The 15,370-nt window shown below is 37.1% G+C and overlaps 4 protein-coding genes across 6 annotated transcripts; 2 read left to right on the top strand and 2 right to left on the bottom strand.

Annotated features, from left to right (window-relative positions):
* Positions 1 to 273: 273 nt before the first annotated feature.
* Positions 274 to 3,986, top strand: LOC100122255 (S-formylglutathione hydrolase). The gene is made up of 5 exons (XM_031923709.2): positions 274 to 1,927; positions 2,160 to 2,233; positions 2,349 to 2,726; positions 2,801 to 3,026; positions 3,274 to 3,986. The coding sequence occupies exons 2-5, from the start codon at positions 2,163 to 2,165 to the stop codon at positions 3,454 to 3,456; spliced, it is 858 nt and encodes a 285-aa protein (XP_031779569.1). The 5' UTR covers positions 274 to 1,927; positions 2,160 to 2,162; the 3' UTR covers positions 3,457 to 3,986.
* LOC100122241 (presenilins-associated rhomboid-like protein, mitochondrial) lies at positions 2,759 to 6,415 on the bottom strand. The gene is made up of 8 exons (XM_001605794.6): positions 6,121 to 6,415; positions 5,832 to 6,021; positions 4,887 to 4,991; positions 4,639 to 4,804; positions 4,343 to 4,563; positions 4,174 to 4,275; positions 4,005 to 4,102; positions 2,759 to 3,886 (listed from the first exon to the last, which is right to left on the bottom strand). The coding sequence occupies exons 1-8, from the start codon at positions 6,165 to 6,167 to the stop codon at positions 3,790 to 3,792; spliced, it is 1,026 nt and encodes a 341-aa protein (XP_001605844.1). The 5' UTR covers positions 6,168 to 6,415; the 3' UTR covers positions 2,759 to 3,789.
* A 456-nt stretch (positions 6,416 to 6,871) lies between these two features.
* Positions 6,872 to 12,234, bottom strand: LOC100122229 (aspartate aminotransferase, mitochondrial). 3 transcript variants are annotated; one of them, XM_031923708.2, is made up of 9 exons: positions 10,004 to 10,349; positions 9,514 to 9,870; positions 8,908 to 9,064; positions 8,698 to 8,826; positions 8,398 to 8,619; positions 8,171 to 8,327; positions 7,984 to 8,082; positions 7,587 to 7,903; positions 6,872 to 7,502 (listed from the first exon to the last, which is right to left on the bottom strand). In XM_031923708.2, exons 2-9 carry the CDS (start codon positions 9,597 to 9,599, stop codon positions 7,380 to 7,382), a joined length of 1,290 nt encoding a protein of 429 aa, XP_031779568.1. In that variant the 5' UTR covers positions 9,600 to 9,870; positions 10,004 to 10,349; the 3' UTR covers positions 6,872 to 7,379. The 3 variants fall into 3 exon arrangements, with proteins under 3 accessions (XP_031779568.1, XP_032452593.1, XP_032452594.1); XM_032596702.1 differs by having other exon boundaries at positions 9,514 to 9,908; positions 10,004 to 10,220; XM_032596703.1 differs by lacking the exons at positions 9,514 to 9,870; positions 10,004 to 10,349 and adding an exon at positions 12,069 to 12,234.
* Positions 11,389 to 15,320, top strand: LOC100118386. Its single transcript, XM_001606582.6, has 4 exons — positions 11,389 to 11,966; positions 12,880 to 13,365; positions 14,334 to 14,613; positions 14,727 to 15,320. Exons 1-4 carry the CDS (start codon positions 11,900 to 11,902, stop codon positions 14,995 to 14,997), a joined length of 1,104 nt encoding a protein of 367 aa, XP_001606632.2. The 5' UTR covers positions 11,389 to 11,899; the 3' UTR covers positions 14,998 to 15,320.
* The last annotated feature ends 50 nt before the right edge of the window (positions 15,321 to 15,370 follow it).

Raw genomic sequence — 15,370 nt, 5'->3', positions numbered from 1 at the left:
TACGATTAATGCTCTCATTGGAATATGTATTTGTTCGCAACGATTTTCCGCTAAAAGGTTTTTAGCAATATTACGTTTGATTGATTGATTCTCTATTAAAATCTTATTATATTTATCGCGCATTCTCTGCATTAAAAATATAAGACTTTTTTTTAATTCCGGCTCATTCGAGATTCTTGCTATAATCTATAATCATCGCCGAGCAAAGATAAAAGAAACGATGTGGACCCGAAGGTCAAGGAATCTGCGATAATATTACCAACGAATATAGACTTCCTATAGAAGAACGGTTCTGGGTTAAAATGGGGGGACGAAAGCTTGGGTAACAGGCCGTTAGTTCTGTTACCCAACCGCTCGGCGGCGCCACCTATGAGTTTCCTACAGCTTGGCGCGCATATGAGCACGCACAAGCAGACGATTCATCATTCATGCAGTATATTATGTAAAATATACTTTTTAACAATAATGAAAGTAAATAAATGACAAGAAAATGAATAATGAGTGTGTAAGGAGGTTTTACAAAAGTATTGGTTGCGACAACCATATTTTTCTGACTAGGAAAAAACCGCGAAAACGCAGCTCCTGTCAGTTTCCCGCTCGATCCTGCTGTGTAAACAGCGCGAAGAGAGCTTTACCGCAGTCTCTGTGTTTGTTGGTCATTGTAGTCGACAGTTTACAGATTTTTTTTGCAACAAATAGCGATAAATAATAGTAGTGAATAGGGAAGTACATCGTTCTAGTTTCGTGAGATTTTTTTGGATAGGTTTATCGTGTTTAGCGAAGAAGATTTCGTGGTCAGCATGTCGCCTCCACGTGCACTTTGTGTCTACACCGATTGTGGAACATCGAAGGCAAAAAATCCTGATTTGACCTTTCACAGATTTCCCAGTGATGAGATACGGTAAATCTGTTTATCACGAGTGTTATTAGAGTAAATAAATGTGAAAATTCAGTAATCAGAGGTTATAATAACGTCCGAAATTCATGAAAATCTTTATACATTAGTAAAAGTTTCAGATGTAGATAAATTAAAGGAAAATTGCAGAAATAAACAAATAATTTGATGATTATCAAGGTAAAAAGTCTATACAAAACATTTTTAACGAGAAATTTGGTTTTTTTGTACCAAAAATAGTGATGGTTTTGGATTTCAATTTTGCATTTATTGGTTTTTGGTTTTGATGAGCAAGTGATATTTTATTTAGATATAATTTATTCCTTCCTAGGAAGCCTTGTAATAGTGATTTTTTGAGTTTGTCTAAAAACGTGTGGGAAGTGTGTTTTGATGCATTCTGAGTCGAGAAATGGTCTTTTTGGAAAATGTCCGTACGGATGCGTGTGTGTGTCCGTTTTTACCTTTTGTCTACTCGTTTTTTTTTATAGTGATTTTTCAGTTTTGTGATTTGAGTTTTTTACGATAAAGAATTTTAAGTATCACGTAATAATTAAACTATTATACACTATTACAATTTTCATAGTGCGTCACATATAATATTTATTTATTATTTACATCTACGCTGCTATTATTTAATTTTATAACATTCATGTAGCAAGGAGATTGACATTCGGCTGACTTGACGACTGCAAGCTTAAAATTTGAATGGCGCCGTGAGAGTGAGAGAGACAGCACGATAGAAATTGATGGCTGCCGCCATCTCGCGGAGCGTACCGAACTATCGCTTTCCGTCCCCTCGCCGCTATACGAACCGTTCTTCTATATGAAGTCTATATTCGTTGATATTACTTAGGTATATTGCTCGAATACAGAAAATACTTGGACACTTATATCATATCATGGTAATCGCCTGATCCATTACCAGACGGTATTCGGGGCCGCTGTTGCGCTGTATATACCTATATCGCTTTGTCGCGGCTTTATTATATTTCAAATCCCGAATTTCAGTTAACGTACCCATTGGCGCGAGAGGTAAGTAAATTATAATGCATTAAGTACTTCAATCAAAATAACCATGTTTTATCGGCGTACATACTTATACGTAGGTAAAATTCAAACTTGTTTTGGTCGTTTATCAGCTTATTCTAACCTCAAAACACTGTGCTTTCTTGTTTTTATTGCTCTTTGGAACGTTACTAACGTTATTTTTGCTCGTTAATTCTCTTTAATTCTTTAGATTGATCGTTTTTATAACATTGTTTAGATAATGTCCGAGATTACTGTAGTGTCCAGCAACAAGAGCTTTGGAGGTTGGCAAAAGATTTGTTCACACGAGAGGTAGGAATTATTTTCCAATTTTTAATGTCGATAATATTTCTACTTTTGAGCATTTATCTTTGCATTACTACCTCTCTACTCTCGGTTTGTTAAAATTTGATAAATCAATCTATAGCACAGAGCTCAAGTGTCGCATGAATTTTGGAGTATATCTACCTCCTCAAGCTGAAGAGGGCCCAGTACCTGTCATCTATTGGCTCTCTGGATTGACCTGCACAGAAGCAAATTTCATTCAGAAAGCTGGCGCGCAAAGATATGCAGCTGAACATGGAGTTATTCTCGTTATACCAGATACCAGTCCCAGAGGAGTCAATATACCTGGAGAAGATGCTTCTTCGGATTTTGGATCAGGAGCTGGATTTTATGTAGATGCTACAGAAGAGCCATGGAAAACAAATTACAGAATGTTCAGTTATGTTACCAGCGAGCTACCTGCTTTGATCAATGAAAAATTCCCAACAATACCTGATAAACAATCTATCATGGGTCACAGGTATGATAAATAAAAATAAATTGAAAGCCTAATCAATAGAATGTAAACAGTTTTTAATAAAATTTTTATTTTAGCATGGGTGGACATGGGGCTTTAATCTGTGCTTTGAAATGTCATGGACAGTATAAATCAGTTTCGGCATTTGCACCTATCAACAATCCTATAAACTGTGGTTGGGGACAAAAAGCTTTTGCTGGTTACTTGGGTGGTAAAGAAGGCGATAGTCATTGGAATCAGTGGGATGCTACAGAATTAACAAAAATATATAATGGACCGCCTCTGGATATTCTTATTGATCAGGTATTTATACATCAATCCTGTGGTTTAACATGGTTTTTTTACATGACTAATAATATAATTTGATGACGAAATAAATGCTTCATTTTGTATTTTTTACTTCACGTACTGCAAAAATTAATCTTTTATTCTTATTTGACTTTTCTTTATTATTATGTTAATAGTTATATACTCTTTTTTTTTATAATAAGTTAAGATTTCGATGTTTTTATTTTGATTATTAAGAAGTAAGAACACAATTACGTTACAGGGTAAAGCAGACAGTTTTCTTAAAGATCAACTTCATCCTGAAAGTTTGATTGCAGCGGCAAAAGATGCAGCATCGTTACACTTAGTTGTCAGAATGCAAGAAGGATATGATCATAGTTATTTCTTCATTGCAACATTCATTGAAGATCACATTAAACACCATGTTAAATATCTCAAAAGTTAAGGTACGATGTGTAATAATTATTTGTGAAGTTATTCATCTTAATTTTATATTTACAATATGCTAAGCAATGTTTGATTCAAAGTTTTTAAATTACTTTCAACCATGTGCTTCTGTTTAAAATAGAATGGCATTATCTATATATATACACACATATGGATTATACAAAAGAAAATATATCAAATGTATTTTAAAAAAACTTTACAATTTTTCTTCAACCCATCAACTAATATAATTAATGAAATAGAAATAGATATCAAGCATAGAATAGAATTTCTTCTTTTCATTTTTTCTTTTTTTGAATTGATAAATTAATTACCTAAACTCAAATTTTCATTAAGTAGCTTTAGGAGGGTTTCGGAATTCATGCCAATACTTTAGTATAGGAGAACGCTTCCGCCAAATATTATCGATGCCCCAAGTCTGCCACAATCTATTAAAAACGATATATTATCAATTTGTAAACATATTTCTGATTTTAATTTAAGTGAACGTTGGATTTGTGTTCAATTTTGAAATAAAATTAGTTTTAATATTGTTGTATAACTTACATTCCAAAGAAGGCACCTCCCAAATGGGCAGCATGATCAAAGAATTGCCAACCCATGACACAGCCAGCTGTATCGAATGCTATTATTGATTTGATAGCCTAAAAAAGTACAGAAGTTAAATTTCTAAATGCTAATACCATGCTCAAAATTAATTAGAAATATATCTTACCGCTCCAGCACTAAACGTAAGTTGTGGTAAAAGTATAATGTTCAGTTTTGTGTCAGGAAACTGAGTGCAAATAAAAGCTAGAATTCCCATTATGGCTCCGGACTAATAAAATAGTACAAAACATCATTAATATATGTACAAATTGAAAAATATCAATTTTTGAACTTACAGCTCCCAATGAAAATCCATGTCTTTTTAGCAATATTTTATATGTATTGCTAAACATACTAGAAATCACGCCACTTGATAAATAAACTGCCAGAAAGTGTTCTCGGCCTAAGTAAGAAACTGCTGCTCCGCTGAAACTATGTAGTACATACATATTTGCAGCCAAGTGCCACAGATTGTAGTGTGAAAACATGGATAAAACCATTGGTAGACAAGTTACACCTTAAAGAAATATAAAATTAGTAACATTAATTTCAGTATATATTTTATTATAAAATATCACCCTTTTTTACATACTGGAAGCTGGGTTCGTTGAAAAATATTTTAGCATTATTGGTTGCCATGTTGGTATTCTCCATGCCAGGAATACAAGTACATTTGCAAAACAAATAAAATACCACATTCGTTCACCCTCGCTCAAGTTACTCCACCAATCTCTTGTCTGCGCCCTCCATCCTATAACCTTATGAATAAATATCATAAGTAATTTAAAGCAAGATATTACATTTATATACAGTTATGATATTAAAATTATGACAACTTACAGTTGCTTTGGATGACCAATAAAAATTTTTGTATCCTTTAAATGTGTTTGCTCGTATTCTTTCATACTCCAAAATAGTTGCACCTACATATGTGGCACCACTGAACTGTAATTGTTTTACAAAATTTGATTACACACTTAAAATTTCATGACACACTACCTGTAAATAAACTGAAATTGTTGTTCCTTAAATTTATGTTAAACAGATAGCATAGGCAGAATGATTAGAAAAAACTATTCATTTGATTGCATTAAAGAATAATAGTTTAGAATTTTATAGTGGGAATCGCTCAATTACAAGTTCATATTGTTATGCACAAAATCAACACATCGGTTAAACTACTCTAACGCTCAAACATAGTTTTTTCTATTAAGGAGGTTCATCTGGTATGTCGCTAGTCAATCAGAGGATAATTTTTATAAATTATTATTTCCTTTTGATACAAGAGACATAATTTATTTAGGACTTATGAAAAGCTAATTTATAACTAATAATGATTTTAGATAAAGAAATCGAACTCTTTATGTGACAAAAAAATTTAATACAGACGACATTTGACTCCGTTTTTGAGGTTAAGTGCACATATTTTTTATTAGGCCAATTAATTATTATGCATAGAGGTACCCATCAATCGTTTTCAACAGCAATTTGAATTCATCAAATATTAGTTTTCTCATACAACAATTTGCAACAGAAACCGTTAGTTAATTCAATAATTATTTGCAAATTAAAACGAGGAAAATGTGATTCTCTATTAATAAAAATACTTTTATTAATATCTCGTCTTAAAGGTATCCAAATGACTCAAAATTTTGCATAAGCTTTTTATTTAGACATATCTACGTGTGTGAATTTTGTCCCCCGAATCTGTTTATTATTTCTAAATCAGATGAACCTCCTTAAGGTTTATCTTCAGTATGTTTAATAATGTTGAATAACAGTTACCGCTGTTGCAAATATGATACCCTTCCATATTTTCGAACCGTTAGTTGGTCCAGAATGTTGCACTTCGACATTGGCAAAAGGCGATCTTACAGTCTCCTCAGGATTTCTGATCCTTCGGAAGTTTCTGCTCTGCTTCAGTATGCTTTGCACTTGTAACTTTGTCCGATGAAATTGCACATTTGAAAAAACACTGTAGATTAATTCAGAAACAAATATGACAAATTATTTTACTATATAAGTAACAGCATGCCGCATAACCTTAACTATGTAGAGTATATCCATGCATTACCATTTAGACGTTGCATCACCCAAATGTAGTAATACACGAGTCGCCATTGAAATGGATTTGTTGTTGGATTTATTTTAATATTTATTAGTGTTATCTTGACGGTCGCATTTAGGTAGTATTTTGATTTGTGAAGTTTGAGTAGAAAAAAAAAGTATACATCAAGAATATCGCTATCGCGCTGACATGCCTCTGTAGGTATATTTGTGATCGTTGTGATCTAGTGACATGTATATAATACTTATAGGGTTTTCTGAATGTCGGCACGGCAGTTGCGGATTTTGAGGGTTTTTTTGATTTTGAGCTTGCGCGTCTTATTGGCTCGATCTGTGAGAAAAAGTGGTATGTACTTATTGGGTACCTATAGTGCCAATTTTCAATTTTCACGGAAAATAACCCGTACTATTTTCCATTGCGGTAAAATCGTTGTATGAGAGATTTGATCGATGCCGATGCAGACTGACCGGTTATTTTGTAGTAATATAACTGCATAACAGGATTCGCGCAATTCAGTCGATAGTACACTGCATTATGTTCGATTTTAATGTAGCTTACAGTTGACTGTGTATAATATTTAAGAATGCAACTAATACGGATTTAAAAATTGTTAACAGTCAATATACTTAGTACGATCATGATTCCTTCTCAATATTATGATTTATTTGCTATTATCAATCTATAAGGTATTTATGAAGCGAATTATCGTATTACTAATCAATCTATGGAATGGGATACAAAATTAATTAGACGGATATGGGTAAATTAACCGATTCATTTTTTTTATTTCATTCGACAACCATTCATTCATAAAGTTTCATCAATAAATTTGAATAGCAGCAAGGATTCTCATTTCAATTTTTTTATATAGGAAAAGACTAGATTAATATCCAAAGAAAAATACAAAGTACAGTGTATATATTTCTATAACAGTAATATATCTCTATAAAATTTCGACGAAGCATAAAAGGAATGCACTTAGTTTGTTAAACGCGTTTCGTTGGTAGGAGATATTAAAACATGCATTCACTACACTGCCAGCAGTGATTTTTTACAAAAATAACATGCTGAGGTAAATGCACTATTATTTTTTCTCTCTTGCTACCGTTTTCACTCTCTTTTTCTTAACAATAAAATACAGTAGTATAATAGTTCATATGTGAGTCTAGAATGGACACTCGTGTCGTTTTTATATTTAAGTGCACAATAGAAAAGTATTTTTCATTGTCATTACGATGGAAAACTTGACTTTTGGCTGGAGATAATTACTTGGTAACTTCATGGATAGCGTGGGCCAAATACTCTACGTTTTTCGACGTTACTCCAGCCATCGATATTCTACCATCTTTGGTAAGATAAATACTAAATTCCTTAGTAAGCCTTTCGACCTGTTGCAAAAGACAATAATTTTTCATTAAAAACTGTATACACGTGTGAAAAAAATAAATGATCAATCACTAATCTATATTCACCTCGGGGGCCTTCAGTCCAGTGAAGCAGAACATTCCGATTTGATCGGTAATGTGAGACCAGTCGCGGGTGCTGCCGTTCTTCTTCAAATTGTCACGAAGTGTGGTACGTACTGAGATGATACGATCAGCCATTCCCTTGACATCGACCAACCACTGCTTCTTGAGCTCTGGGTTGCCCAAAATTTCGGTGACGATGCGAGCGCCGTTAATCGGTGGATTGGAGTACATCGGCCTGATGAGAATTTTGATTTGAGAAAGCGTACGCGCTGCTTCATCTTTGTCACCGTTGACCAGTGTGAAGGCTCCGACACGCTCACCTTGAAAGTAAATTATTGATTTTTCAAATTAACTTTTCTTACATAAATTACGGAAGTATTTAAAAAAAATAGATGCTTACCATACAATCCCATGTTCTTAGCAAAAGATTGAGCTAATGCAATGTGATGGCCTTCTTTGATAAATAATCTTACTGCTAGCGAGTCTTTCAATACATCACCTACAAACAACAATAATTGGTAAAAAATTAAATTTGTTATTGACCATATTTGCGCAAATACTCGTACTAAGAGTTGTGAAATATTTACCAGATGCAAAGCCTTGATAAGCCATATCAAAGAACGGGAATAGATTCTTCTTCTTGATAAGCTGAGATAATTCAGCCCATTGCTCTGGTTTAGGATCCACACCGGTAGGATTGTGAGCACAGGCGTGCAAAAGAATTATGGATTTTTCCGGGATTTTCTGTAAAGTGCAAATTACATTCGATAACGTGAATTGGCGAAATTTTAATTAAATATAATTTAAAGCTTACAGAAATGTCATCTAGAACACCCTGGAAGTCAAGTCCACATGTCTTGGGGTCATAGTACTTGTACTGCTTGACAGTCAATCCTGCCAATTTGAAGAGAGGTGTGTGGTTTCCCCACGATGGTGTAGGCAAATAAATGTCCTTTCTACCAGGGAAGAAGTGAGAGAGAAAATTGGCACCAATACAGAGGGAGCCTGTTCCAGAAATTCCTTGCACAGTGGAGTTCTGAAAGAAAAGTATCAGTTTACCAACTGTTGCATAATGCATGTTATGAGAGGCAAAGTTTGAAATTAGATTACTTACAAGGCCATTTGGAACTACTTGATTATCATCTCCAAGTGCCAAGTTGATGGTATGTTTACAGAATTCTGGACTTCCAGAAATTGGGGAGTATTCCTTGTCCAAGCCTTTGCTGCGCAGGTTTTCTTCAGCCTAAAATAGATTATATACCAAGGTGAAATAATGTATAAAGTGCAAAGAGCTATGCAAATACTGATTGAAAATATGAAATACCTTCAAAACACTTGGCAACACAAAAGGTTTGCCATTGTCATCTCGGTAAGCACCTACTCCAAGATTGATTTTCTTTGGATTCTGGTCTCGCTTGAAAGCCTCTGTGACACCAAGGATGGCATCAGGTGGTCCCATCTCAACATGAGACCACCATGATCTGTAATGAAAATTAATCTTTATCTCAACTTAATTTCAATACATGAAAAACCAAACATTTAGATTGATTTGTAGTATATACAATAGCCGATATCCAGTGCGATTATCATCACCCGTGCATCACTCCAAAATGCCTTGCGGAGCAGCACGAGGTTATGTGAAAAAAATTGCACATCTGCCCACCCGCGCATATACTTGGAAAGCCCGTTGGCTCGGCAAAAAAAAAGCAAAAAAGAAATCCGACAACGATTATGGTCTGACGCATCAGCAAGTACAAATAAAAACGCACTTTCATTGCAAAATCACATTTTCACATTGCAAAAATTAGGCGAAAAGAAATTAGAACACGACTACTAAGTAAGTATCTAGAGGTTAGAAAGATTAGAGCCCAAACGTTTGAAGGAATGGGAGGTGCGGGAAAGAGTCACGTTTGAAGGTCAATTTGTTTACCCGTGTCTCACGGAAACGGCGGCATTGCCGTTGCTCTTGAGCAGATTGCACGCCAAGGAGGCTGAGAATCTCGCGCCCTGCGCCATGATCAAGTGGGTCCTTCGGCCTTCCTTTCGCAGAGATATATATAGAGGTTCGAATGTACAGAGGTGCAGGCACGGGAGCGCTGTTGAGAGGACAAAACCACTTGGAACCGGAGCAGCGCAACGACTGACTGGAACTTGGAAGTGGTAGCTGCTCTGCTGATGAGTTCTATCCCGAGTTATATCTCCTCCCCTCGCGAGCCTCGCGACTGATGTGTGCCGATGTGCGCCAATAACTCGACGGGCGCGCGAGTGTGCGTTGGGCTCACGTATACTGTATACATACATGTATGTATATACGTACACATAGAACTTAGAAGTATGTTAATATCGCGTGTAAATAGCGTGCGCTACGAGGTACGAGTTGAAATTGCAGCGAATAAAATATGATTTTTTTTCATTCTTACCTAATGGTAAAGAGGGCATTTGTGACATTTTTTGAGGTAATTTCCTTGACGCTTTAAAATTTGTTAGGAAATAAAAATTGAGATTTATTAGAAAGAGACTGTTTTAGAAAATGTAGTCTCCTCTTATGTGCTGCAGTAAACTGTTGAAAAGTAGGACTTGTATGAAACAATTTAAAGTTCCGACAATTAAGAGGCAGACGCGCGGTATCATACTTTATGAATGTTTTTGCTCAAAGATTTCTCCTTATATCTATCTCGAAAGTACTTTACGAAGCGATGATCATATACATAAAAGTGTAAAGGCGTCACAAGCTCTTCGTCAACGTTGCTTTCGCCTATACTCTCTTAACTGATTATATTTTCCATTTTTATTTACGCTTCTTCTCGTTCGCTGAGAGATAACGCGACAATATTATATACGTGCAGCTAGTACAGCAGTTTGACTAGAGGAAAGGTTATCGTACATATATATTTATCGCGTCGTCGGTATCGTTTTGGGAGTTCTGTTTGCGCGAGATAAATAGATCTATAATCATCATTCATCGCGAAACATGTTTTAGACCCCCGCGAGCTTCGTTGATGACTTATTGTTGTGTCCTGTAATATATCCAGTTTCGATTGGAACGCGGGAGATCGTTCTTGCAAGACGACACAATGTTGCCGTCAGCGGTCACTGATACGTAATAACGATATATGTACATAAGCGCCGCCTGATAATGCAGATACTTATAATTATGTATTACGTGCATGATGAACGAGGAAATGGTCAGCCGCGCAGATAAAAATTGCGCAATTCGATTTCTGATGACGTTCAAGCGTTTTTGCACTAAAGATTAAGGAATCGATGCTTCGTGCGAAGACTGAATTTTCTCACTCGAAGATTACATAGGAACGTTTTGTATTAAATTTGGAAGTGGAATTTTTTAGGATCAATATATTTATGAACTGGCTCGCCGTGTCTCGGCATTTCGAAATAGTATTTGCCTTATAGATTTGAAGAATTATAACAGCCATGTAATCTCGTCGGGCAATTTCAAAATAATTCAGGCGAAAGTCTTTTGATCGCAGTGAGACGAATTCGCGGTAATATACGCATTGTATAGAATTGCGATAAAGTTTTGACTTCATTATACGAATTTCGCACACCCTACTGCTGCCGTGAAAATAAAGTTTCTTAAAGCTCTGTTAATGCGCATTGAACAAATTATGCTGACTTTTATAAATATCACTGAAATAAACTATATTTATTATACTTCAAAAATTTTCAAAAGTTCAAAGTTTCCCGCTGAACCTGCCCAACGACATCCATCGGCAGCAGTAGTAACCATCGCGTATCAGGTCAAAATTAATTTTCAGCTGCTGATAATATGCTGCGTATGCATTACAGTCCATTATTATACAATAACCAAAACGTGATCGTCGCGAGTGCAGCAGAGCATCGACTCGGCACTGACCATAATAAGCACCCTGCACTATTAAATACTTCTCGCGACTTCGTTCCCCCTCCGCAATCTCTTCGGCAACAAAATCGAACAAAAATACAGAAAAGTCCTTGAATTGCTACCCGGCGGTTGCACCGGCTGGAAACGTGACTTCTCAGTTCTATATACATGTCCATACTTATATCTACTATTCGCTGGAGGGTGATGCACATGCAAAAGTGTCTGTGCGTGTGCGCGCGTGTGTAGTTCTATGTTGAGGCCGCAGGCGATCACGATCAAGAACAGGTTCTCCTGCAATTACGTATGCCGTGAAAGAGTTGGAGAGACGCAGAATCCTTCTTCTACGTGGGCATCGTCAGCTGGACCAGCAGTCGCGCGCTGGCACTAGAACCGAGAGAACTACCTGTCGAGGTAGTCTGAACGAGAAGCTTATCATCGACGTTGAGAAGAGACAATGGCACTGTCACGCATCGGCAACTCGGCCGATCTCGCGAATCTCTTCGTGAGGTCGTCCTATGCAGGTACTTATGAGCGGGCTTTTCCCGAGAAATGCGAGGGTTTTCGGACTGTCATAGTTGAGATTGTTGAGAACTAACCTAAAAAGTGGCTTCTTGTATACTTACGCGTGTTGTTGTGCGTCAGTTGCTTATTCGACGTATTTTGTTATCGTTCGCCGTTGAGCTTCTACTTGCGCTGCGAGTCGCGCTTTCTCCGCACGTCGATTGGTGCAGACGTGAAATTGTCGATAAATTATGTAAAACTTTTGTTGGAGTCAATGATCCGGGAAAGTGAATAAATTTCACGATACCATAACTGTTATGATTGACTATCACTGCGGTTACAGGCATTACATATTTTGGCGCAAACTAACTAAGATTTTCGCGAATTCAAATAGGTCGTTTGGTTTTTCTTAGTTTGCTACGATACTTTCAAATTAACTAAGATGTAGTTATATGCAACTCCAAGTAAACAAATTAAGCCGCCAATTTATTTTTAGAAACCTCCAAAAATCGTGTGTCATTCGATGACCCTTGAACGCGTCGCCGAGTTGTTTACACTTCTTTCTCTTTCACAGCGCATCATTATATCATGGAAGGCACTCACTATACCTAAAATTCCCCACTTTTCCTGTTTACTTGCAGCGGTTCAATTTTGCCAGAGCTCCCACATTTGATAACACCATAAACAGACGAAAAAAACTCTGATTTCTCATCTCAAGTTGAATAAAACATTATTTGGTGAGATTCGCGTATACAATTCTTTGTCTATTGTCACTTATTTAAAAAGCGACTGAGCAAAAAGGATTCTGCATTTACAATATCGTAACAATATGTAAACGAGTACGTCTTATTCCAGCATTCACCATATCGATTGCATATCATCGCAGCATTCTCGCATAATAAATCTAACCCGTCTTACAAACGAAACTTTCAGCGACGAGCCCGCGCCATGGACGTCAGAACGTTGAGAAGCTGCACGCGACGGTAGTGCGTCGTTACCCCGAGGCACCTCGGATAAGCCTGCCCTCCAACGTCTCGGAGATCTTCAACACCGAGACGTCGCGATTCGCGCCCGAACGAGCCCGCGACCTGTTGGCTCCGCTCTGTCTCTACGGCTCGAACACCATCGGCAACAGCGACTCTGCTGCTTCGTCCAACATCTTTGGCTTCGCTAATTCCATCAAGATGCAGCAACTCGACTCGAGGGTCGAATCCTACGACTGCTTCGGATCTGTCAGCCTGAACGGCTCGATGCAGACCAACGTACCCAAGCCGTTCTGCGCCAACGGAAAGGACACGTATCTCAACATGCCCGGGGGACAATGGGCCAGAGATAGCAAGTACTTGGCGGAGAACATGAGAAAGTCGCATTTTAAGATCTTTCAGATGAGACATGCCAAGAGGTCCGGTGGATTGGATGGTTAGTGCTTATGTTACGTGCCGATGTTTACGACCCTTATTATTTATCCGAGGCTTGATTTTTTGTAAAAATCGGTGTTATATTTACAAAAAGGCCCATATATTGTTAAAAGACATATAGGGCGAAAATTCTTAAGACAAGACAAAATTTGAAAATCAAAGAAAAAATAGAAAGAGCAAAACTTCAATTGAGAATTTGGTTCTCAATGCAAAAAAAAAGTCTTTATAACATTCCTATAATTAGATTTATACACCTGCACAAAGATTAACTTAGAAACTTGCTTGATGACAAGTTGGCGCTTAGTCACACTGAATTTAATTATCAATAATCCGTCCAGTGAGAAGTTTCTTCTCGATTATTCTTGGTATTTCTTGATAGTCATGTGTGCTACAGCTTATTTAATATTCACGCGATCGACGCATTATTTTTGTACCTAATTCGAACAATGCAATTCGTTATATTAAAGGCAATTATTCTATTATACAATTATACACTTATCTCGCTTAAAAATATATGAAATGTATTTTATAAAAAAAAAAAAACTATATACAAAACAAATTATAAATATAAGATCAATGCATAATAAAAAGTATTGTAAACAAAGAATATTTAATTTTACTGTGCACCTACTACAAAGTTAAAAACAAAACAAATAGTTCATGTCAGGCCATCTTTTCTTTTAAACATTAGATCTTATAACTTTTCATTGAATAGCGTAGGATAAAGAAACTTTATTAATTTTTCCAAATATCGCGTGATTGGCCGATTAGGCAGCGAAACGCGTTATACAGCATGCACTGGTGCTTCTTGCACTTTCTTGACTTTTCGCCAAAAAGACCAAAGTGAAAGCCGATCGCTATCAAGTCAGCAAAAAAGGCAATAGTAAAGTCATTATAACTCCCACCCGATCAGCCGCGCAAAAACGCAGCATCACAAAAAGCAATAGACTATAATGATTTGTCGTTCAGGTCTGTACAGCACGAGAGCACTTGCCGCAAGCGATCCAGTCGTTCGCAGCTACTCGACGAGCGTCGGTACCAAGACTGAGAGCAAGATGAGCGCGGTCAAGCCCACAGAAGAGAAAAAAGATGGAGAGGGAGAGAAGGCTCAGCAGAAGAAGACGCCGCTCGTACTGAGCAAGAGGGAAAGAATGCAAATCCTGATCAAAGACTACGGAAAGACGATTATCGTCTTTCACGTCGGCATATCTCTTATATCGCTTGGAATTTTCTACACGATCGTGTCAAGGTTGGTTGATTAAACAATTTTCTACGCAGTTGCATAGCTAATAAATCGTATGTATGAGAACGTGTTATTTTAGTTATTCTTCTATTTCATCGATAAAAACTTTATATACACAGCGGGTTCGATCCAACGCCGATAATCCAGTACTTCAGCGGCGGCACGCCGGAGAAAGCAGGCGAGGACGAGTTGGTCACCAATATAATGAGCGAAGGCTCGACCTTCTTGATCGCGTACGCTGTGCACAAGCTCTTCGCGCCGGTCAGGTTGTCGCTAACCCTTGCCCTGACGCCGATGCTCGTCAAGTACCTGCGACGCAAAGGCATCATCAAGCCCCCTAAGAAGTTGAAAGCTGCGTTGGAGTCAGCCAATACCACTGCGCCCAGATGAACGATGCCGGACACGACGAAGCGTGTTGCTTGGCGATGGCTGCAGATTTTCTGCCGGTCAACTTGTTAAAGTTATTCGTTTGAGGTCGTTGACGCGGAATTGCAGTGGCGTTGCGACCGATGCTTCGTTTTGTACTGAATCAAACATAGATTTAAAGGACACGATTTTGCCTCTAGATGCGGTGCGGATTTACTTATTTAATTTGTCGAAGACTGCCAGTTAGTTCTGTAAAATTCAAATGAATATAACGTTGCGGCATTACTCAGCGTTATGTTTTATAAAGGAATAAAGGCAATAAGTAATAAACGTATTCTAATTCGTAACGAAAGACTTATTTTCTTATATTCATATCCTTAGTAGTGTAGCTTTTCTA

The sequence above is a fragment of the Nasonia vitripennis genome, chromosome 2 (assembly GCF_009193385.2).
Source record: "Nasonia vitripennis strain AsymCx chromosome 2, Nvit_psr_1.1, whole genome shotgun sequence".
Classification (NCBI taxonomy): Eukaryota; Metazoa; Arthropoda; class Insecta; order Hymenoptera; family Pteromalidae; genus Nasonia; species Nasonia vitripennis.
The sequence above is the reverse complement of the archived record's forward strand: the minus strand, read 5'-3'. Positions and strand labels throughout refer to the sequence as shown.